This window comes from Natrix helvetica (assembly GCF_964273705.1).
Source record: "Natrix helvetica genome assembly, chromosome: 8".
NCBI lineage: Eukaryota > Metazoa > Chordata > Lepidosauria > Squamata > Natricidae > Natrix > Natrix helvetica.
The window spans coordinates 11,534,681-11,557,288 of NC_138559.1; the positions used below are offsets into that span (position 1 = coordinate 11,534,681).

The window sequence follows — 22,608 nt, forward strand, 5'->3', positions numbered from 1 at the left end:
GCATTGCTGAGGTATTTATTTATAGGGGGAAAATATCAGGACCAAATGTAATTTCTAATGTTGGATTTTCCCCCTTACTAGAGGGAGCCCCCTTGTGGAGTGCTGTGAAGCCGTTATCATGGCAACTCCATTGCACTGTACAGTAGAAGCCAGTACGGCAGTGCAGCACAACAGGCTGTATCTTAACAGAACACACAGCCCAAGGGGTTTTGGGATGTCTTACTCCCACAGTATTTGTCTCCAGAGAGTAAGTCATCTGTGTACCAAGTTTGGTTGAAATTGCTGAAGGCATTTTAGAGTTATGCTGGAACATACACACAGACAGTTGTTTTTTTATATATAGAAGATTATGGGATAGGATATTTTCTCTGCTGCTATGTATTTTAACTTTTGTATTGTGGAAGGAAGGAAGGAAGGAAGGAAGGAAGGAAGGAAGGAAGGAAGGAAGGAAGGAAGGAAGGAAGGAAGGAAGGAAGGAAGGAAGGAAGGAAGGAAGGAAGTTAATAAAACCCAACCAGTGGCACCCATATTTAATCCACTCACTAAAATTTTAAAGGGCGACAGCTTGGGTGTCACCATGCCTTTTTCCAAGTGAATTCCAGATAACAATGTACGACTGATGGGATAACTCACAAAATATTCTGCAGTGATTTTGGTTATCACATGAGTCTATATTGGAAAAAGCAATTTGCCAAACAATTTTTTTCTAGGGTTTATATTAAACCTGGTTTGGAGCTAATGGCCACCTTTAATGTAGCTAAAAGACCTTCAGCCAGACAGATGACTGCAAACAAGCAAAGGTCCTCCTGAAACTATGGAGGTCACCTGATCAGACTCTATTGCTTTAATCAGGCTCCTTTTTCCAGAGCTACACCAGGGGGTGGGGACTTAAAAAGAAATTTCAGAACTTAACATCTCTTCAAAAATGGTTTGGAAGAAGAACCTCTAAAGTTTCAGAAGATGCAGATGTTCTTCTCCGGATGAGCAAATACCTTGGATTTCTTTCACAACCTTCTTTGTATTCTAACAATAGCCTTCCTCACTGACGGAGAGAAAGCAGAGCAGGTCCGGTTCAGTGGTTTTGCCATACATCATGTCCTCCACATTGAGAAGGCTGTCAGTTACTTCTGTCACTTCTTCAGTTGGATCAACTTCATCTACATCATCTGACAGCGTTTCCTCCAGACCAGGATCTGATGGGTAAGTTGATGGGAAGGATTGAAAGGGATTTTTGATAGAAAGGAGTCTGTGAGAGAAATGCAAACAGGAGAATTTCTATTACCTTAAACTATTTGATGTTTTCATCTGTTTTTGTAGGGTTTTTTTATAACACCGTTAGTGTTGGGTAGATAATACAGATAGTCTTCAATCTCTGACTATAACGGAGCTCTAAATTTCTGTTGTTAAGTGAGTTTTGCGCCATTTTACCCTCTTTCTTGCCACAGTTGTGCAGTGAACCACTGCACACATATTAAATTAGAAACATAGTTGTTAAGTGGATCTGGTGTCCCCCTTGGCTTTGCTTGTTGAGAAGGTCACAAAAGGGGATCACGTGACCCCGGGACCCATTGCAACCGTCATAAATATGAACCAATTGCCAAGCATCCCAATTTTGATCACATGACCAAAGAGATGCTGCAATGGTCATAAGTATGAAAACTGCCATAAGTCACTTCTTTCAGTGCTGTTGTAACTTTGAATGGGCACTAAACGAATGGTTTAGAGACAAAGACTGCCTGCAAAGCAGTGGGGGGTGCAGGCGATACGCCCCAGTACGGGAGTACTGGTGCCTGCTGGGAGCACCGGGTACCGTTCCGGTACGGTGCTCCGAGGGGCCCTCTCACCATCCTTACCTGTATTTGAGCTCTTAGACGCTTCCGTACACACACAAACAATGTACAGCGCCTGCGCGACATTCCACCGAGCAGCTGGAGCGTTGCGGAGGTGTTGCATGAGGTAAGGATGCATGTGAGTGCTGCACGCTTTCATATGGTGTACGCCGGGCCCCGTTGCACCGTACCGGTTGCAACAGGATCCGGAACCCACCACTGCTGCAAAGTCAACAAAACAAATAAATAATAGGAGGCAATCACGGAGAAAATGATCTCTTGTCAGATTACTTCACATCTCCGGAAAACAAGAAATATTGTTTTTTTCAGGCTGACCAGAAGAGACAGGGTATAATTCTTTATGACAGTATTTCTGTGTGGGCTACAGATCTATTCTTGAGCCACTGGTGGAAAGGAGAAGTTCGGCAGCCTCTAGGATGGAAGAGCAGCCTGCCAAAGATGATGCAGACACCCGGGCTAATAAATTCCGTCGGAAAGACTGGAGTCTCAGTAAATCTCAGGTTATTGCCGAGAAGGAGCCAGAAGCTGAGTTGGCTTTCAAAACGGTAATAAATGCATCAGAATGATGAATTTCCCCTGGGAACCTATGCCGTTTTTCTCCTAGCTGTGTAAGCTTATTCACGTCATTGTTAAAAGAAAGGTTGGGAGGGATTCAGCTAGCAGAACATTTGATCATCACCTCAAGGGGTATCTGTGTCAATCTAGGTCAGGAGTCGGCAACCTTAAGCACTCAGAGAGCCACCCACAGAAAAGAAAACACCGGGAACCACAGAACCCAGAGATGGGATTCAGCAGGTTCTCACCAGTTCTGGAGAACCGGTAGCGGAAATTTTGAGTAGTTCGGAGAACCGGCAAATATCACCTCTGGCTGGCCTCGCCCCCATCTGTTCTCTGCCTCCCGAGTCCCAGCTGATCAGGAGGAAATGGGGATTTTGTAGTAACCTTCCTCTGCCATGCCCACAGAACTGGTAGTAAAAAAAATTGAATCCCACCACTGCACAAAACCCTTCCCATGCCTGACTATTTCCTGAGCGGCCACAAAACTAGCATATGTAGTTGAATTAAATGTTCTGTTTTCTTCTGAAACTTTTCCTTTCTTGGATTTATCCATGCTTGGCCTACTGGGGGTTGAAAAGCTCAATAAATAGCATGCTGGCGGGTGTCGCATATTGGCGGTTGCGACACATATTTTGAGTGACAGGGAGCCCCAGCAGAGGGGTGAAAGAGCGACAATGCAGCTCCACAGGTTGCTGACCTCTGACCTAGGTGGACCTCTTGTTAATTCCTCCAAACTCTCAGTTGCAGCTATAATCATAATCCATGTTCCAAGTCTCTCTAAATCTCCACTAATCATCGTATTGTTAAACCCATTTACATTTTAGTGTTTGGTTTGGGCTTCCATTTGGGTTGGATGGCATCTATCATCAATTCCGGTAACGTACGAGGAAATTACAGTATAATCAACACAACTAGAGGCCATCGGATGGGTTTTAATACTCCTTCATATCCATGTCTTTCATTGAAGGCCTGCTTTGTTTCATTGTTTGAGGGTTTTTTTCCCTACATAAAATGCTTCTAAAAGTGCTTTCGTTAAATTTTCAGGAAAGCAGCTGACTTGTAGTATAATGTCCAGGGTGGCATCACAAATCACTTCAGTAAAGGTCTGTTCCTTTTCTGCTCTACAGAACGCAGGAGGAAAAGCGCCGAGGCCAAAGAGCCTGCAACTGGGAGAAAGCAAACTGACTCTCCTTCAGAACTCATCCCTTCACCAAGCTGGATCACTCAGCCAACCACCGATCACTCCCAAAACACCGAGAACTCAAAGTATGTTGAGCAACTTCTACTTCTTCCTATTCTTTTAAAGCAAGGGTGGGCAATTAACTTTCTCAAGGGGCCCTATGAGAAACCGGAGGGCCAAGTGCCACCTCAACTCCTCAGGCTGCTCCAGGTGGGTGAGCACCAGTGGTGGGTTTCAAAAATTTTTAGAACCTTTTCTGTAGGTGTGGCCTGCTTTGTGGGAGTGGCTTGCTGGCCATGTGACCGGGTGGGAGTGGCTTGCCAGCCATGTGACCGGGTGGGAGTGACTTGCCAGCCATGTGACTGGGTGGGAGTGGCTTGCCAGCCATGTGACCGGGTGGGAGTGGCCAACTTGTAAAATGTGGTGAAACTCACTTAACAATGCTCTTGCTTAGCAACCAAAATGTTGGCTCAGAAACTCTGGCATTTGAAGCACGCAAGTCTTAAAGCTGTCAAGTTACAACACACTTTCACCCCTAACCCTTTTGAAAAAAAAAAACCCAGGGTGTTCAAACTTGACAGCCTTAAGACTTGTGGACTTCAACTCCCAGAATTCTTCCTCCAGTCATGTTGGCTCAGGAACTCTGGCATTCAAGTGTGCAAACCTTAAAGCTGTCAAGTTACAAGACCCTTGCATTCCTAACCCTTTAGAAAAAAACAACCCAGGGGTGTTCAAACGTGACAGCTTTAAGACTTGTGGACTTCAACTCCCAGAATTCCTCCTCTCGCTCTTCATCTTGAGGATGTGCGGACGGGCGGTGGGAGGGAGCTGGAACCAGTTATAAACGGCACTGTAGATTTGTGGAACCTCTTCTATAGAAGAGGTTAGAACTGGCAGGAACCCACCCCTGGTATGCACCCATATAGAGAGAAACACACAGATACACATGTATACGCACACATTTTCAAATGGAAATCGATCTTAGAACAAATTTTACACCCTTCAACAACAACAGGAAATTAGGAAAGTTGATCATGGATTCTCCAACCCTGTGTCTGGCCTGATCCTTCATGAAGACTGAGTGACAGATATATTCCAAATATAATTTTTAAAAAGAAACACTCATCCTAAAAGGAAACTGAAACAGGTCTGGTTTATATTTTCCTGTTAATGCTAAGGCAGTTCACCTCCAAGTTCATGAGAAGTTTGGGTGGCTTGCCTCCTCCTCTCTCAAGAGAGTTCTGGAGACTGCAACGGATAAAGTCCAATGTGAAAGCAAAGCCCACGGAGCCCGTCGGGTGTCATTCTGGATTTTGTTTCTCCTGGTCCCCAGTCGTGTATTTTTCACATGTGCTTAGGTTCATTGGCTGTGCGTGGACAAAGCTTCTGCGATAGCAGGGCCTGGGGAACGGCAAGTGGGATTTCAGATTGACACATCTGTTCACAATCAACCGCTAAAAGAAACAGACATGCCCCCAAAGTAGCGGTGATGCAAGTAGGCTTCTGTTAGAAATTGTCCCCCACCCCCTCCTAACCATGGCTACCATCTGTCTTTCTTCTCGTCTCTACCACTCCAGGTTTCCCTTCCTTGCAAGCAGATGGATTAACAACCGTTAACTTGCAGAATTCTCCTCCCCCACCGCCGCCCAAATGCAAGCCCTATGAGAATAACGGCTCCAGAAACTCTGCAGAGGTACTGAGATGACGTTTGGATCCTATTACCTGAGACAGGAGCGCCATTGCAAATATTCCCAGGGGATTTTCAGGGTTGTACCTTGTTGTTGTTGTTTTATTGTTGTTGTTTTTAAAAGTATTTGGTTAGTTGAATGGCGTTCTCCCTGAAACTGCCAGAAAAAAAGCCATGTCCCCCCCTCCCTCCCTAAATGAAAGCAGGGGGGGGAGGGGGAGACACACAACGCAGAGATAATGTAAAATGTTCCTTGTGTGACTGTTGGGGCCGAATTCCTGGCTCTTGCTGGGAAGATTCGTTCCTTTTTGTTTCTTTAAATCTTTTGTTCGTTGGTTTATAAATTTTATTGCATTTTATTCTAAGGTAAAAATGCAGAAAAAAACAAAAGTTAGACAACTAAAAAAAGAGAGAAAAGAGCAGAGAGAAGGGGGGTGGGGAAGTGGTGCCTTCTGGAATTTTTCATTGCAGTAATATACAACTATATAATACAGCCTCCACCTTTTGCGTTACATTTCGCAACCTTTCAAGCCAGCTGTATAATAACAAAATCGTTCCAATCATCAAAACCTAAAAACAAAAGTTTCAACCCCCGCCCCCCCAGGTTTGGAGCAAAAAAGCCAGACTGAGTGTTTTAGTTAAAGAAAAGAATTGTATCTAGTTTTGTGTCTTGTTTCTTTAAATCTGGAGCTTTTGCCCAGGGGTCTTCCTCAATGCCAAGTCCGTCACAGATGTTCACAACACAAAAGCCTCTTTGTGACATCCCTGGGACCCACCAGTTGCCTTGGCACTCTATCAAATGATATCACTAGTCCTGCTCTAAAAGAGATTATTGTAGGTCCTACATTTCCCATTCTCTCTATCACTGGAATTGGATTTTACTTAGGAGTCCAACTGTCTCTTTTCTTATGTTTGCATTATTGTAGGTGGCTCCACCTCTGCCCACCAGGCGAGAAACCAAGCCGCCTCCTCCTCCTCCTAAAGCTAGGAAATCCGGCGTCCCTTCTTTAGAGCCAGATCTACAATGAGGACTCTGCATCATCTTGTCTCTTTGCATCTGGAACTGAACATCTGGTGCTTTCTGGACCTATCTAGTTCTCCAGAACGTCTCAGCATTGGCTTCTTCCTGCTGGACAGCTTCGCCCCTCCATTCCTGCACAAAGTTTGGGGATGTGAACAAAAATCAGCTGCTAGAAATTTTGGCAAAGCTGATGTTTTGGCTTTCCTGGCTTCTGATTTCTCTATTGACGCCCCAAGACGTATCTTCTGATCATCAGGGCTTCTGCAAGGCTAAAGAAACCACATTCTGTCATCCATCAGTCCTTGTTCCACCATGGATGAAACACCAGCACTGCAGAAATTCTCTCAGGGTAATCAATCTCCTAACAACTAAGATCTTCCTTGGTCTTCAAACAGCTAAGCGCCACATTGTGAAAACACACACTTGCCGCTAGAGTGGATATGGGTGACAAATTCAAACCCACTTTGCTGCACTTGGACAATGAGGATATGGTTTCCATCAGTCTCCCTGTCCAGCAGTAGAGACCTTGGAATGGGATATGTCTGGTCTAAGAGGAAGGATTCTTTGGCCTGCTTAGCAAAGGCCTTCTTTGCCTATTTATTCCAAACATGCAACAAAAACTTAATTCCCAGGGCCTCTGTTGGAATATATGGATTTTTTGATATGGCTGACAGGCTAATCAGTAAAGCTAATCTAATATATGGATTTGTATATGACAAGCCAGAGCATTGGACAGACCCGTAGATTCCATAATGTTGAGATATTATTTTTTCCAGCAATATGAAGGTGGATTAAAAACAAAAGCAAACTGGCATCTTCCTATTTCCATAGTTGACCAACTGTGCCCTTGAAAGTCTTATGGTCTCCTCTTCTTTCAAGTGTGTGCAAACACTATCAAATACACCACTAATTCCTTCTGTTGCTGCCACTGTTCCAAAGTTTTGCATACAAACGGAGTGGCCTATACTACTATACCTTTGGAGACTTGTTTAACTGAATTCTGGATGTATTATTTTTCTTTACGCAATAATATGTTGATAATACATAAAGGTGTAATTATCCTTGGAAATTTGAAGAATGGACTGCATATTGAAAGTGCTTCCAAACAAAAATTGATAAACCGGGACCGGACAGCATATTGAACTCTTTGCTAAAATGCAAGTGGGTGTATAGCTGCCCGTTGAATTCTAGATTCTTACTGTATCTCCCTTTGTATGTTTTATTGTTAAATGCTGCCTCTGTGTTTACTTGTTTATAAGCAGAAACTCAGGGCTTAGCCCCCATGGGACTCAAATTTATCTCAGAGATAGTTCACATAATTGGATTATGCTATCTCTGTCCATCTTCAGTTATGGTTTGAAGTTATGGACAAGGTTCACATATCACATGATGCCATGCTTTGCTTTAACAATTATTTCCAAACCATTATGCTTGACCACATAAGAGGTTTAGCCAAATACCAACTCACTGTATTATGGCTTAGCATGGTGCAGGAACCCAGCCACAAAGTAGATATTTAATCCAGAGTAAATGCATTGTGCAAGACCATTTGCTAATGGTGGGTAGTTGGGCATCCTTGCCCACAGATTATGAATTGGTTATATTGATCATTGATGAATGGCCACCTCTCCAAGTGCTTCAGAAGATGTTCTTTGACATTAACCTTTAAGGTTGCATCATGCCTTCAAAGTAGAAAGTTTATACACTTGACTTTTTAAAATAATTTATAACATCTAAGATTGGAGTCAAAACCCTGAGAGGCTGTTGGAGCAGCAAGCAGAGTCTTTGAATTAGTAGACTATAGCTGTTGAGGATTCACATTATAGGGGGGAATCCAAACTATTTAATTGATATACAAGCAAAAAGATGCGTTTATAGAGAAATACATGGCTCTGTTTGTCATTCCGCAAACGTATGCACTGTCTGTTCAAAAAAACCACCAGCAGAAATTTAATGCACGCAGTGGTAAAGCTAACTTTGTTTACTGAACCCAACGTTTTGTATATATCTTAACAGAATCTCAGTAATTCAGGTGTAATTTGCCTTAGGTAAAATGTCTAGCCGGAAAGCTGAGATTCACATTTTAATGTTGTACATAGTTCTTTTCTTCTTTTAAAAACTCTCTGTCTCATCTTATTAGTTCTACTTTTATTTTGACCATCATTGGTTTCTGATCATTTTCGACTATTTCTTAGCATTCCAGGTTGACGAAGACTCCAGTGTACGCAGTTAAAAAGATTTCCTCATTTTTATGACTAGCAACGCTCAAAAGTTATGAAGCCTCTCTTGGCCAAGGTTCCAACTAGAACCCCCACAGGCAGGGATTCAAGAATACAGTTCTTTGGGAGGATGTTTATTGCAAGAACTAAAAAATCCCTTATTCGGGCAACTGTCAAGAGCAAGATTCAAAGAATAAGCAAGGTTCTGGGATGACTCTGTCTCCCTCCTCCCAACAATGCAGCTCATGGAAGGCAAAGTCATTGAATTAAAGCTGTTGAAATTTGTTTGCTGTTTGAGTCTGAATGCCAAAAGATTAACATTACCGTGTGGATCCAAACTGCTTAATTGGCCAGGGTGGGTGGGGGGGAATGCATTCCAAAGAAGCAAGAAGCTTGTTTGGCTTGTTCACAAAGCAGCTGTCCTTCAGAGATAAAGCACACACTTTGCCTGTAGATGGTTAAAGATTCAGCCCAAGGTGTTTTGTAGAAGAATAGGGAATGCCCCCCCCCCCAAAAAAAATAAGGGCCCCTACCAAAGCAATAGTCAGATAAGGAGCTTGAGCCTTAGTTCAGACAAAGTGATAGAGGGGAAAATACATTGCAAGATTCTGTTACTATAGCTGTGATGTTAAAAGTACATCCATGGCATTGATTTCTTGCTTTTATCTACTAGTACATTATTGTCCTGACATAATTCTGAATGAATTACTGATCGCCATGACAAGGTAGTGGAGAAACACAACTCCCGGGGACCTAGTCAGAAGCTTTAGTGGCAAATTTGCAAGTTACCAAGTTCAATTTCTGGTCTCACCCTTTTGAAGAACCAAGTAACAGATGATGTAGCTTGAGATCAAGAGTTGAAGCCTTGTAGGGTGTAGACCATGGTAGGCTACCTTGAGAAGCAACTTTCTGTGTCCTTTCTGTGTTGAAAAAGTCCCAAAGGTGCTTTTTCAAAAGACAACTGGGTTTTCTTTGTTTTTTCCTTGAAGACATTTCAGTCAGAACCGAAGAAGCTTCTTGGATGAGAAGTGAAACATCTTCAAGGAAGGACAAAGTTCAGTTGCCTTTGGAAAAATACACCTTTGGGACAACCATGACCTGAATGACTGAGAATCTCTATTGACATTTCTGTGTCCTGATAGAATTCCCATTTCTAAATGGGCAATAATTGTTGAGGTCCTAGAATTAGATTCGGGCATTTGGGATGTTGCCTGGGTCATAAGTAATCCTCTCCTCAGGCACAAATCAGTCAGATTAACAGATTAACAGAGTTGAAAGGGACCTTATAGGTCATCTAGTCCAACCGCGCCCCACTCAAGCAGAGGACCCTACACCATTTCTGACAAATAGCAGTCCAAAAGTCTCAACTGATGAAGCCCCCACAACTTCCGAAGGCAACTTCTGTTCCATTGGTTGATTATTCAGAAAGTTCCTCCTTATTTCTAGGTTGAATCTTTCCTTGGTCAGTTTCCATCCATTATTCCTTGTCTGGTTTTTCAGGTGCTTTGGAAAATAGCTTGACTCCCTCCTCTCTGTGGCAGCCCCTCAAATATTGGAAGAGTGCTATCCTGTTTCCCCTGGTCCTTCTCTTCACTAGACTAGCCATGATCCAGTTCCTGTAACTATTCTTTATATGTTTTAGTCTCCAGACCCCTAATCATCCTGTCATCTTAGGAAGGTCTGTTGAAATGAAAGAGTTGAGGTTACAAAAAGTTGAGGCTATTTCCCATGTGGAACTGATTTATATCTTAAGACAATTGAATGGAGCATTTTGTCACTTCTTTCTGATGACATGAGTTTGAAATCTTTTCATTGATAACGAATGAGCAAGTGTGTTTATGAATAGTGTTGTATAGTTGTACAGTTATTCAATCCAGTTCAGCTATAGAACTAAGATAGAGAACCTGTGGATATCCAACTTTGCTGAACCAGGTTGTCTGTATATCATAGCCAATTATGAAATTGACACTCCTACTATTGCTAGTACACCACACTGTGTACAGGTTGTCCTTGACTTACAACCTCAATTGAGGCCAAAATGTTTGCTGTTAAGTGAATTTTGCCCCATTTTATGACCTTTCTTACCGCAACTTGTAGTTGTTCAGTGAATCACTGCACTCCTTAAGTTAATAACACGGTTGTTAAGTGAACCTGGTTTCCTCATGGCTTTTGCTTTTCAAAAGGTCACAAAAGGTGATCACATGACACCAGGACACTGTAGCCATCCTAATTATGAGTCAGGTGCCAAGCATCTGAATTTTGATCATGTGACCATGGGGAGGCTACAACAGTCATAAGTGTGAAAAACAGTCATAAATCACTTTTTCAGTGCCGTTGTTACTTCGAACAGTCGCTTAATGTACTGTTGTAAGTCAAGGACTACCTATATGTTAAATCGGCTGTACATTCATTTTCATGTTTGGAGCAAGCAATGGGTTGTCCCTTTTTTTGTTGTGCTAAAACCATATGCAGATTATTTCTCCCTTTGGCTACAAAAATCTCACTTTTCTGTAAAATGTTTATATAACCAAAGCCATAAAATGCCAGTATTTTTTGCAGAAGCTTCTCCCTCATTGAGCTCGGCATCTCTTCTCTTTGCCAGTCCCTTTCTTCAGTTTTTTTTTCCTCTGAATTTGGAACAGATTCTGCCCGTCTTTTGTTGCCAGTTGGCTTCGGAAAACAGATTGTCTATACACTGAGAAGGCTGGATGGGTGGGTGGGAAATCTGGGTGGGAATATTTGAATCTTGCTGTGGAAAAAAAAATTCTCAGCTTTGCTCAGGCTTCCACTTCCAGCTGTGCTAGTTACCAGCGAAGGTACAAATGTCTTAAAAGCTGTGGTTTTCCTCTCTGCCCATCCCAGGAAGACATGGGAAACTCTCCGGGAACAATTTTCATTCTCCTCCCTTTTAGGATTTCTGGAAGATGATACCAACTCCTTGATTGCTTCTGCCTGGAGATGAATGTTTTGTGACTTAAAACCATCTGTTTTTTGATGGTTGCCTTCTAGGATTTCTGTGGGTGATATCAAGCATTCCCAAAATGGGCAGGAGAAAATGGCTAATCTGCATAGAGCTGCCTGTCAGGTTTCTGAAAAATACCCTAATTAATTTATGAGCCTCGAGCATGAATGCTTTTACAAGTTGACATTGCCACTTCCAATTCTTTTACCCATGTTCCCTTTGTATGATAAGGTACTAGACCAGTGGTTCTCAACCTGTGGTTAAACCTGTGGGGGGCTATGATGTCATCAAAGAAGGTCCATAAAGGCTTGAAGAAATGTTATGATTTAAATCTTGCGTTAAGTCTTGGGGATCCGTGGCCATGGCCACAAAAAGTATTTAAAGGGGCTCCATGGTGAAGAAAAAATTGAGAACCACAGCACTAAACTAACCAAAAGGATGAGCAAAATCTGGCCAATGGTGAAACAGACTTGTTGAGGTTTTAAGCAGATTATGATCTGTTTAGATAACCACCTGGGATCTTATGCCTGAGCTTTCTAGAGGTCTAAGAAGACATGAATGAAGTTTTAAAATGTAGTTCTCCAAGGAATAGCTGAAATTTTTGCATGCCAGCTGCCCTCAGTTTTTTCCTGTTGATAGTTTTAACAACTATGTAGGAAAATAGTCACTCTGCAGCCTATGACTTATAAGCCCACACTCCTTTTGTATCCCAAGTCCAAGAACATTACTAAAGCCTTTCTCAAACCTGGCACCCTGTAGGTGCATATTACCTCCTGAACGGTTGTATTTGTGGTCTACGTTTGACAACATAGACAATAATTCCTCACACAAGAGTAAGTGTGGAAGGTTAATGATTGTTCGCTATTAGCTTCCTTAGAGAAAAAGGTTTTTTTTCTGTGATCCAAAGGGCACATCCAAAGATTTGGTAATGTTTGAAGCATAAGATCTTACATCTGGCTGGTTTTATAGCACCGTAACATTGTTGTGCCTATTGACTGACCACTACATTAAAATGTTATTTTCAGTACAGGATTTATTGCAGCAGACTTGCCTTATTTATTTTTATAATTGTAAATGAAAATATTAAAGAAATACGATTCTCTGTTTGTTTGCCTCTCTTTGTATAAGTACACCTCCATTCAAAGAATTTATTGTAGAATTGCATGCCTCAGTATTTCTTTTCATAAGGAAACAACGACTGGTGAAAGTAGAGTAACTGTTTTAGGTGGAACATCTTTTCTCATGCAGTTTTGGATTTGACATTTTTTTAAAAAAAAAAAAAGTTCTAATTTGGCCTTTTTATAAAAAGAAAAAAATTGCTTCCTGTTATGATGTAGCTATTATGCGATAGCAATAGCACAGACTTACATACCACTTAATAGTGCTTTTACAGCTCTCTCTAAGAGGTTTACAGAGTCAGCCTATTGCCCCCCAAAATTTGGTTCCTCGTTTTACCCACCTCGGAAGGATGGAAAGCTGAGTCAACCTTGAGCGGGTAAGATTTGAACTGTCAAATTGCAGACAGCTGGCAGAAGAAGCCACAGCGCCACCTTGGCTCTTATGCATGATAGTTGCGTGAATCAAAACTGTATGATTCTGAAGGTTAAGATTTTAAAATAGTATGCTTCCATCAAATTATTTGTCTAGTCTTAGGTTTCAAGACAACCCAGTATTAAAAGGAGTGATTTTTTAAAAAAAAAAACCTAAAATTTGAGTTTAAGCAGTCATTCTTAAATGCCTGAATGAGCATGGGATTCTATTGAATAAGATTAAAAGGTCTTGAAGGGAGAACAATCTATGTGCGAATTTGACATTGCTAATCCTGAGGAAAAAAAATCCACAAAGGCAACATCCTTTTATTAGACAACCTAATAAGCTTTTTTGATTTATTAAAACTCTTTTATCAACTAATTTATTAAGAGTGTGAGAAAAGAGTTGGGGGTTGCTGCTGAATTGACCTGCCATTTCTCTATCCATTGCGTTCTTGTGAGATAGGAGGGCTGCAAGGAATGAAAGTGAATATTAACAGGTATGGACTGCTATCGAGTGGGATTGAATACTGGAAAGATGTTAGAAGACAGTGGGCCAAAGCTTTTGATTGTGCAGCTAGCAGCCCATATCCATATTTTTCCCCTGTTCTATCAAAGGTTCCTTGGTAGTAGAAAAAAGAATAGGAGTTAACCAAATAAAACCTATGTTCTCTTGTTGTGTGAAGAATATCAGCAGAGATGAGAAGGACCAATCAGGGCATGTTCGGTGATGTCGTTGGTCTGCCAGACTTTGAGAGAACAGCCTAGTGGTAAATAACCCAAATTTTCTTGAACAATCACCCATTGTTAAGATATTGAGCCTGTCTTCTACATCAGGGGTCTGCAACCTTGGCAACTTTATGACTTATGGACTTCAACACCCAGAATTCCTCAGTAAGCTTCACGAAATTGCAGACCCTTGTTCTAGATCAAATAAGCAAAGTGACCTGCAAGCAATGATAAGCACGTTTGACTCAACCAAATCAGCAGAGGTGTGTTTACATTTCCCAAGAGAGAATTGCAGTCTGTTGGCAGGTAGCTTAAGGATATTTTATTTGAAGCTCAATAACACAATGGCAAACTAGATTCCCCCCCACCCCTTCTTGTTTAGTTTACTGCATTCTTAAATCAGATGTTGCAGTTAAATGTTTCATTTGCGAAGGTTCCGTTCTGCTTTATTTTTCATCTGGATTTGCGTAGCTTTGGATCTTCTATTGCCCGTTTTCTCTTTCAATTAGACTTGTCTGAAATACACATGGATGATCATTTAAAAGAGAGACATTTTAAAACCTTTGCAACGTTTAAAGTCTTTTTCCTCAATGCTATTCAACATTTCAAAAGTATTTTAACTGAAGTACATCGTTTGGAACTTTTAATGTTATAGTGAAGTGCAAAAAGGAAGGAGAAAAAGTAACAGGGAAATAGAAAGTAAATCAGGCAATAGCATCTCCTTCCCTGTCTGACATAATGTCCAGGTTGCTCTGTCTTTTATCAGAATCCTTAGGAGGCAGGATCAAAAAAAAAGTAAAAAAAAAATTCTGAGCTTTGAAAGAATCACCATTTTTCACATTAGTCTGTAGTTGTCCCATCATGCTCAGTGGTTACTTTGAAAAACTTTTTTTTTTAAAAAAGGTAAAGGTTTCCACTGCGTAGTTGTGTCCCACTGTAGGGTGTGATGCTCATCTCTCTTTCCTAGCCAAGGAAGCCAGCATTGTCCGAAGATGCTTCCGTCGTGATGTGGCCGGCATGACTATATGCCCGTGATGGCAGACCTATGGCACATGAGCCATTGCCTGTTGTTCTTCCAGATTCTGGCACGCTACCCAGCTGGTCTTCATGCATGCAGGAATGCCAAAACTGGAAGAGCAGCCACCTGGCGCGCATGCATGTGCCAGGAAGATGATCTTCCAGTTTCTGGTATGCGTATGTGCATGCACACTGGCCAGCTGGTCTTTGTGCATGTATGCATGCCAGAAATTGGAAGACCAGGTGGCTGGGGTACATGTGCGTGCCGGAAATTGAAAGGACATCTTCCCAGCACATGTATGCGCACCAGGCAGCTGCTCTTCTGGTTTCCAGCATGCACATGTGCACCAGCCTGGTAGTCTTTGTGCATGCATGCATGCCAGAAACAGCAAGACCAAATGGCCAATGCACATGGGTGCACCAGAAACTGGAAGATCATCTTCCCGGCGTGTGCATGTACACCGGGCGGCTGCACTTCTGGTTTCCATCGCTCACTCCTATTTCAACCCTTGGTGCCGAAAAGGTTTGCCAACACTGCCGTATGCCAAAGATGCACAGAATTCTATTACCTTCCCTGGTGGTACCTATTTATCTATTTGCATTTGCATGTGTATGAACTGGTAGGTTGTCAGGAATTGGGGCAAGAATGGGAGTTCAGCCCATCATGTGGTGCTTGTGTCTCGAACTGCCGATCTTCTAATCGACAAGCCCAGCATTTTAATAGCTAGGCCATCATGTCCCATCTTAGTCTTTGTCTTAGTTAACTTAGATAACTTAGAACTTAGACTTAGTTTTATTTGTTTCTCCTTCTCCAAGACTAGGGAATAGTTAGCGAATAGCTCAGCGGTCCCCAACCATCCCCAACCATTATGGTTTAGGAGCCTGGGGAGGGGGGGAGAGGGGAACTGGCCCATGCAAACAGGAGGGGCTGGTGCATGTCCGCACGTGTGCCAGCTCACCACTTGCACAAGTCAAGCTGTGTGTACACATGCTGACCCGCCAATTCCACAGCCCACTTCCAAACTGGCCAAGGCCCAGTAGTGGGCTACAGTCCAGAGGTTGGGGACTCCTAGATTAGACCTTGGAATTTTGAGATCAACATAATGGCCAGTGTGATATTTAGCCCAGTATCTTAGTCTAAACATTTAGAATGGGTAGAAAGAAACTTTTTAAAGAAAAAGATGATGGACTGCAAGAAAAGCAGTAGCAGATGGTGTTGGAAGGGCTAGATAATGATATAAACGAAGTTGCCTTCATTTATATGAAGGCCCCAAGAGAAGATTATGTTGTTGTGCATGGCAGTTGAGAGCGAAAGACAAAGGTTGAATTCGCTAGAGTTGGTTTAGGTTTATTCAAGTCTTACAATATTTGCGTCCCATATGTTTACTCTGATTCCAAAGAGGAGATGCCAGCTTGATCAAAATCATTTACAATAAAGGTAATGTTAAGTGTCAATCCAGACCACTGATTTACCCTTTGAACTACATTCAGATATACGGCTGGATACATATATCTCACTGAACAATAAAACTAGCTATTGTTTAGTGAGATATATACATTCAGGCATATTAACTGACTGGACCTTGGAAATTTTTTGTTGTTCAGGAGCAAAACACTGAAAGATATTAAAAGTATTAAATATGGTAGCTACCGAAGGGAGCTGGAGGAAGTTCATTATGAAAAGTGGGCTATGAAGCCAGCCCTCACCTGAGGCTGAAATATTTCAATCCATCCTTTTAAAATAAAAGATAACCACTAGTTCCCCCATTCACATTAAAAAAAGATTTAATTAGCATTCTCCTTAGCAATATTTTCAGCTTCAGATTATTGTAGAGAGTAAGGAAGATGAACTTGGTGGACAGAGACTAGCTCCATTAGCAAAAAAACAAAAGGAAAAAAACCTGCCAGGTCCACAACAAATAGATAATATTCAGAAGGGATTCAGACATACATCTCACTACTTCACAAGAATATAAGAAGGGGGGGGGGGGAATGTAACACAATCAGATTGCAAGATTTGGTTTCTACAATAGTTTTAGTCTTCCTGTGCTGGTGGTTTCCTGGTCTGATCGACCTGACGGGATGACAATTACATTGTCCTGTTGTTAAATCACTGGAACAGAAAATACTGCAAAAGTTGAAAATAACGTTTAAAAGAGAGCTCACCTGTAAGGACACCTTTCAGTCCTCGGAGTGTGAAATGCTGGCGTGGCACACTGCATTCAACAGGCTGCAGTTCTCCAGCTTTGTCCATCTCATTTTCAATCTGCGTTGGAGAAAAAAAAGAGTCAAGCGATGGTCTGAAATTATGGAAAGTCAGCTTTGGGTTGGAAACTTCAGAGGCTGTGCAGTGGAATTGTTTAGTGCAGGGGTCTCCAACCTTGGCAACTTCAAGACTTGTGGACTTCAACTCCCAGAGCTCCTCAGACTTCAGCAACCAGGTGGTCAACACCTGGAATGCTTTACCTGTATCTACTGTTACATCCTCTAACCCTCACAGCTTCAACCTTAAATTGTCTACCGTGGACCTCACCCATTCCTAAGAGGTCCATAAAGGGGTCATGAAAAAGCGCACCAGCATGCCTACCGTTCCTGTCCTACTGTCCCCATTTAATTGTACTCATTTCCCTTGTTCTTGTCCATGTTTATACTTACACCTGTTATCTTGTACATGTTTGACAAACTAAATAAAATCAAATGAACAAAATAAAAAAATAGGGGAGGAAAAGAGGAAGAGGAAAAGAAAAAAAAGCATTGGCTTCTGACTCCTTTTGACATAGTAGAATAAGGTAATAACATACAATCTTGAATTTTAACTTTTACATGATATATACTAGTCATTTCTATAACAACTAATCTATCTAATCCGCAAAACCCAAAATCGACGTGTTTTTTTTCCACCTCAAGCACAAAGTCCAAAAGTGGTTTCCAATTAGAAACAAAATTAACTGTATTCTTTTCTTTAATCAAAGCAAGCAAATTAAGCTATCTCTGCTAACTCCATCAACTTTTGCAGCCATTCATCCATTGAGGGAATCAAAGTATCCTTCCATTTTTGTGCATAAAGTATTCTTGCTGCTGTCCACATATATAACATCAGTGCCATTTTTTTTCCAGGTCCTTTATCTATTGAACCTAAAAGAAAAGTTTCTGGATCTATTTTTATATTCACTTTAAGAATCTTCTGCATTAAGATGTGAATCCTAATCCAATATTTCTTTGCTTTGTCACAAGACCACCATAAATGGCAAAACATTGCATCGTAATGTGATTGAAATTGCCAAAAGCTAACTTACCTCTTGGAAGGAGTCTCTTAGGTTTTCCACATTTCTCTTCCCACCAGGTTGGAAGCCATATGACCAATGCTGGGCAAAGCAGGTTGATAAAGAGATGAGCAATAGGAAGAAGCTTATCTTCTGCATTTTGTCACAGTCTGGAGACCAAAGAGGAACTCTGCTAATGCAGAAGAAATGAAATATAGAAAAATCTTAACATGTTTCTCTGAATAGTTATTATTGAAGATGCCAACATGCATTGTGCATATCCTATAGCTATGTTACCTGATTGATGGTCAAAGATGGAAATGGTTCCTCTGAGACCTTCTTAGGTGTTGGATAAGGTGCTTCCTTGCCTTATAAATATACCGCTTATCCATCCTTGACGCATTTGCCCCAGGCAGCCCCATTCATAACTGTCTCATACTGACTGTAATTGTGGCCTTGTTTAAGTCATAATGAGAAGAAAGGATTTGGATGTCCTTCCTGGCTAGCTGGTAAACAAAGCTGATCTTTTCTCTTTAAAAGCTGAACAACCTTTCTTGAGTCTGGAAAATGAGTCATGGCAACTGGATTTCTTTTCTCTTTTGGTTTGAAACATTGCACTGCTTATCCAAATAACTTCTTCAGACTGGTTGAACTTCTAGACAACTCTATCTAGAGGACTGAGACTCTTCATGGATAAGGTTTCCTGAGGGATTGCATGCAAACTGAGATGTGCTAAATCCAGACGATTTTAGTATTTTAATGGAAAGCCTTTTAATGAGTTGGTTGGTTTCAAGAGTCTTGGTCTTCTCCTCTATCTTTTCAGAAGATTGGGAAGGAACGATAGCTGTGGTTGTGCTTTCACAGCTGGGTATCAACAGTAGACCCTTTGAATCCAGGGTTGCAGGAGAAAAACGTTCTCAGAAGCATTCTCAAAGATCCTACCATCATCTTCTGTTCCTATCTTATGTGTTGTATTTTTATATCTGTTGCATGATTTATACTCTATTCTTTCTCATTCCTTTTTGTATCTCTGCGGTAACCCTGTGTGGTAAATTTAGCAACACAATGGGAGTGTGTAACTGGCTGAAAGCAGGGGGGAAATTCAGCAGGTTCTGACAGGTTCTGGAGAACCAGCAGTGGAAATTTTGAGTAGTTTGGAGAACTGGTAAATACCACCTCTGGCTGGCCCCAGAGTTGGGTAGGAATGAAGATTTTGCAATATCCTTCCCTCAGGAGTGGGGTGAGAATGGAGATTTTTGCAATATCCTTCCCCTGCCACACCCAAGCCACGCTCACAAAACCAGTAGTAAAAAGAATTGAATTTCACCACTGGCTGAAAGACATCTCTTGAGATTCCATGGTCAAAATTGGACCTGAACCTGACTCTTCTCAGTCTTACTCCAATACCTTAACCACTCCACCATGTTAGATGATGTGCATCTAGATAAGCTGTTAGGAAAAACAGATAAATAGGAACCTTTGAGGACCATCAGTCCCACCTAAGCACTTAAGGCAATTTTAATATGATGACAATGCCATAAAGATGGCAAAAACTGATTATAGTGCGTTGGGGACCAACGTACCAAACAGGAACCAACTGGAGGCAATACAAGAACCCCTGGTTGCAAGAGGTGTGCTAGGGACAGTCAGCATCTTTCTGAAAGAATTAGAGTCCAATATTGAAAGGATAAAACAGACTTTTAGGAAGCGAATTCATAAAACAAGATGCAAGAAGAGAGTATAACCACAGTGACCCAGTGGTCAGAGTGCAGTACTGCAGGCTAATTCTACTGACTGCTGACTACCTTCAATTTGACAGTTCGAATCTCACTGGCTCAAGTTTGACTCAGTCTTCCATCCTTCTGAGGTCAATGAAATTGGATGCTTCATTGAATGATGATTAATAGAAGGGAGTATTTGTAGCTTGGGATTCTTGGTTCTCTATGAGCTTGGTGTTTTTTTTTCCAGATGTTTCATTACTGAACTAGGTAACATCACCAGTGCTAGTAAAGAATGGGGTTTACTCTAGCTCTGATAATATTACTTAGTTTGGGTAATGAAACATCTGCAAGAAAACATCCAAGCTCAGAGAACACCAAGGACCCCACGTGGTATATGACTGAATTCCCAAGTATGACCGAGGACCCTAATGAGCTCTGGTTTATGTAGGTTATATTTATTCATATGTACTGTATTAGAAAAAGGGGACATGGTGGCTCAGTGGCTAAGATGCTGAGCTGGTTGATCAGATGGTCAGCAGTTCAGCGGTTTGAATCTCTAGTGCCGTGTAACGGGGTGAGCTCCCATTACTTGTCCCAGCTTCTGCCAACCTAGCAGTTCAAAAGAACGTAAAAAATGCAAGTAGAAAAATAGGAACCAACTTTGGTGGGAAGGTAACAGTGCTCCGTGCACCTTCGGTGTTGAATCATGGCAGCCACATAACCACGGAGACGTCTTCAGACAGCCTTGGCTCTTTGGCTTAGGAACAGAGATGAGCACTGCCCCTCTCTCATCTCTCATCTCTCATCTCTCATCATCTCTCATCAAAAGAGCAAAGTGCCATATTGAGGTTAAACTGCTTGAAGCCAGGACGGCCTGCACCCTGATCACCCTCTAGAAGAAGCTAAAGAGTTAAGTCTTCCAGAAGGTGTTTGGGCCGTCACACCGGGTGTGAACTAACAAATACATGAAAAATAATAATGGAACTATAATCAACTACTATAGAGCGTTCAAGAGAATTAGCTTCTAAAATATTGTCAACTGCGCCTTAGACAGGAACAAGACTATTACACTCCACGCCTCTGAGATTTTACAAGGGTTTACTGTAATTTACTTCAGCGTTTCCCTCCTGTTTCCTCGGGGTGTTAATGGATAAGGGTAATTTGCAGAAAATATTTCATGAGGATTTGTTAAAGGTTAATGTATTTTTTCCTTCAATTTCACTGCATTGGCAAGGACTCCTGTAGACGTCTTACAGGGACAGCAAAAATTCAAGCTGTGAAAGCCGTTTATTTGCAATTAAAGGACAAACAGGCTGTCGTAAGCAAGTCGGATATTTGTTGCATAATGCTCTGTGTGTATTTTGGCTGAATTGGTTGGGTGGCCAGGTGAGTTTTCCAATGATACGGAAACTCTGGCTACATTTGCTAGCTCCATTCCACTGCTGAAGGGGTTCCTTGAGATGACATCTCATTCATACAGATTTATAACTTGTTTGCTTAGATCCTGCCTTTATTATTATTATTAATTATTATTTTTAGAAATAACCACATCCAACACACTTGGATAAACTTGAACAAAAGTTCAAAATAACTAAAATTTGAAAGAGATACTGGAAATGTTTCTTGAGAAACTGGAGTAAATAGAATAAAATTTGAATTTTTATATTGGAACATATATTTATATTTTATATAATATAATAAATATTTATAATATATTTTAAAAATACTTCTATATTTGCAAAATCACAGGAAATTGTTGCCAAGTTTTATAATTGCAGGAAACCCCCCCCCTTCAACACCCTTGCAGAAAGTTAGCACCTACCCCTCTTAGAAGAATGAAATATTTTAGGAAATATTAAAAAGGCAGAATATTATAATTTTCCCTAAAGGATAAAATGTTTCTAAAGACAGAAACTCAGAGCCTCAGCTCTCTGCCCCAAGTAGAAACCAAGGTGCCAACTTTTAGAAATGCAGATTTGGTAATGCATTCAAGACAGGATTAAAACCACAAGGAAGCCAGCAGCTAGCATTAATTACATTTGTTAAAAAAGATTTAAAAACCCAACTCATTGCCAGCCTTCACAAGACAAACTAATTAAAATCAACTAACAAAATACACAAAACAAACCTCTAAATTACAAGATGCTGTAGAACAAACTGTAACTAGACACAAGGACAGTTCCCCCCCCCCCAAAACGCCATTACTCTGCTAAACAAATAATTCCCTCAACACTGTCAAACTATTCACTAAGTCTGCATTACTATTAGTCTTCTCATCATTCCTATCACCCATCTCCTCCCACTTATGACTGCAGGACTGTAACTTTGTTGCTTGTATCCTTACGATTTATATTGATAATGTTTCCTGATTGCTTATTTGTACCCTATGACTATCATTAAGTGTTGTACCTTATGATTCTTGACGAATATATCTTGTCTTTTTATATACACTGAGAGCATTTGCACCAAAGACAATTTTTTTGTGTGTCCAATCACATTTGGCCAATAAAGAATTCTATTCTATTCTATTCCATTCCATTCCATTCCCTCTTCTCTTGGTGGTTCTGTTTCACCTGTTCTGACCTAGGCTTCCTGAGAAAGCATAAATCACAATCTTAGTCCCCAAAACCCTCTTTTATTTATACGGCTGTGAATTATGGTCATTCATAGCCTGCACGGCTTCCCCAACGGTCTTTGAAGATTCCGACAGATGTCTGCTCGAGTTGCCACTATCTCTCAGGGTAATGTTGCTAAGCACCCACCTTTATCTCCCTTGAAATGCTGCCAGAGGCCAATTAGTTTTGCAAGGCCAAACTTAGCAGAAGCAAACGGAACTTCTCAAAGTTTGAACCGACCAGATGAACTAATTGCT

At 41.3% G+C, this 22,608-nt stretch overlaps 2 protein-coding genes across 5 annotated transcripts in view; one reads left to right on the forward strand and one right to left on the reverse strand.

The window, feature by feature from the left end:
* Positions 1-12,583, forward strand: part of DOCK5 (dedicator of cytokinesis 5) — a 154,931-nt gene extending 142,348 nt beyond the window's left edge. For both annotated transcript variants that reach the window (XM_081960726.1, XM_081960725.1), the window contains exons 48-52: positions 1,034-1,200; positions 2,218-2,395; positions 3,536-3,674; positions 5,166-5,281; positions 6,202-12,583. In XM_081960726.1, the coding sequence (XP_081816852.1) occupies positions 1,034-1,200; positions 2,218-2,395; positions 3,536-3,674; positions 5,166-5,281; positions 6,202-6,303 (702 nt within the window). In that variant the 3' untranslated portion in view covers positions 6,304-12,583. The remainder of the gene's footprint in view (positions 1-1,033; positions 1,201-2,217; positions 2,396-3,535; positions 3,675-5,165; positions 5,282-6,201) is intronic.
* Positions 12,584-14,051: 1,468 nt separating this feature from the next.
* Positions 14,052-22,608, reverse strand: GNRH1 (gonadotropin releasing hormone 1). Of its 3 annotated transcripts, none has more exons than XM_081961401.1 (4): positions 22,499-22,608; positions 18,049-18,205; positions 16,919-17,018; positions 14,052-14,250 (listed from the first exon to the last, which is right to left on the reverse strand). In XM_081961401.1, the coding sequence occupies exons 2-4, from the start codon at positions 18,172-18,174 to the stop codon at positions 14,237-14,239; spliced, it is 240 nt and encodes a 79-aa protein (XP_081817527.1). In that variant the 5' UTR covers positions 18,175-18,205; positions 22,499-22,608; the 3' UTR covers positions 14,052-14,236. The 3 variants fall into 3 exon arrangements, with proteins under 3 accessions (XP_081817527.1, XP_081817528.1, XP_081817529.1); XM_081961402.1 differs by having other exon boundaries at positions 18,049-18,208; positions 22,499-22,607; XM_081961403.1 differs by lacking the exon at positions 22,499-22,608 and adding an exon at positions 18,313-18,360 and having other exon boundaries at positions 18,049-18,208.

Bases quoted from the DNA above. Each gene is read 5' to 3' on its own strand.
- GNRH1 (XM_081961401.1), bottom strand. From the start codon at position 18,174: ATGCAGAAGATAAGCTTCTTCCTATTGCTCATCTCTTTATCAACCTGC. The intron at 17,019-18,048 runs GTAAGTTAGCTT...TCTCCAACGCAG, and splicing joins TAAGAGACTCCTTCCAAGAG to ATTGAAAATGAGATGGACAA.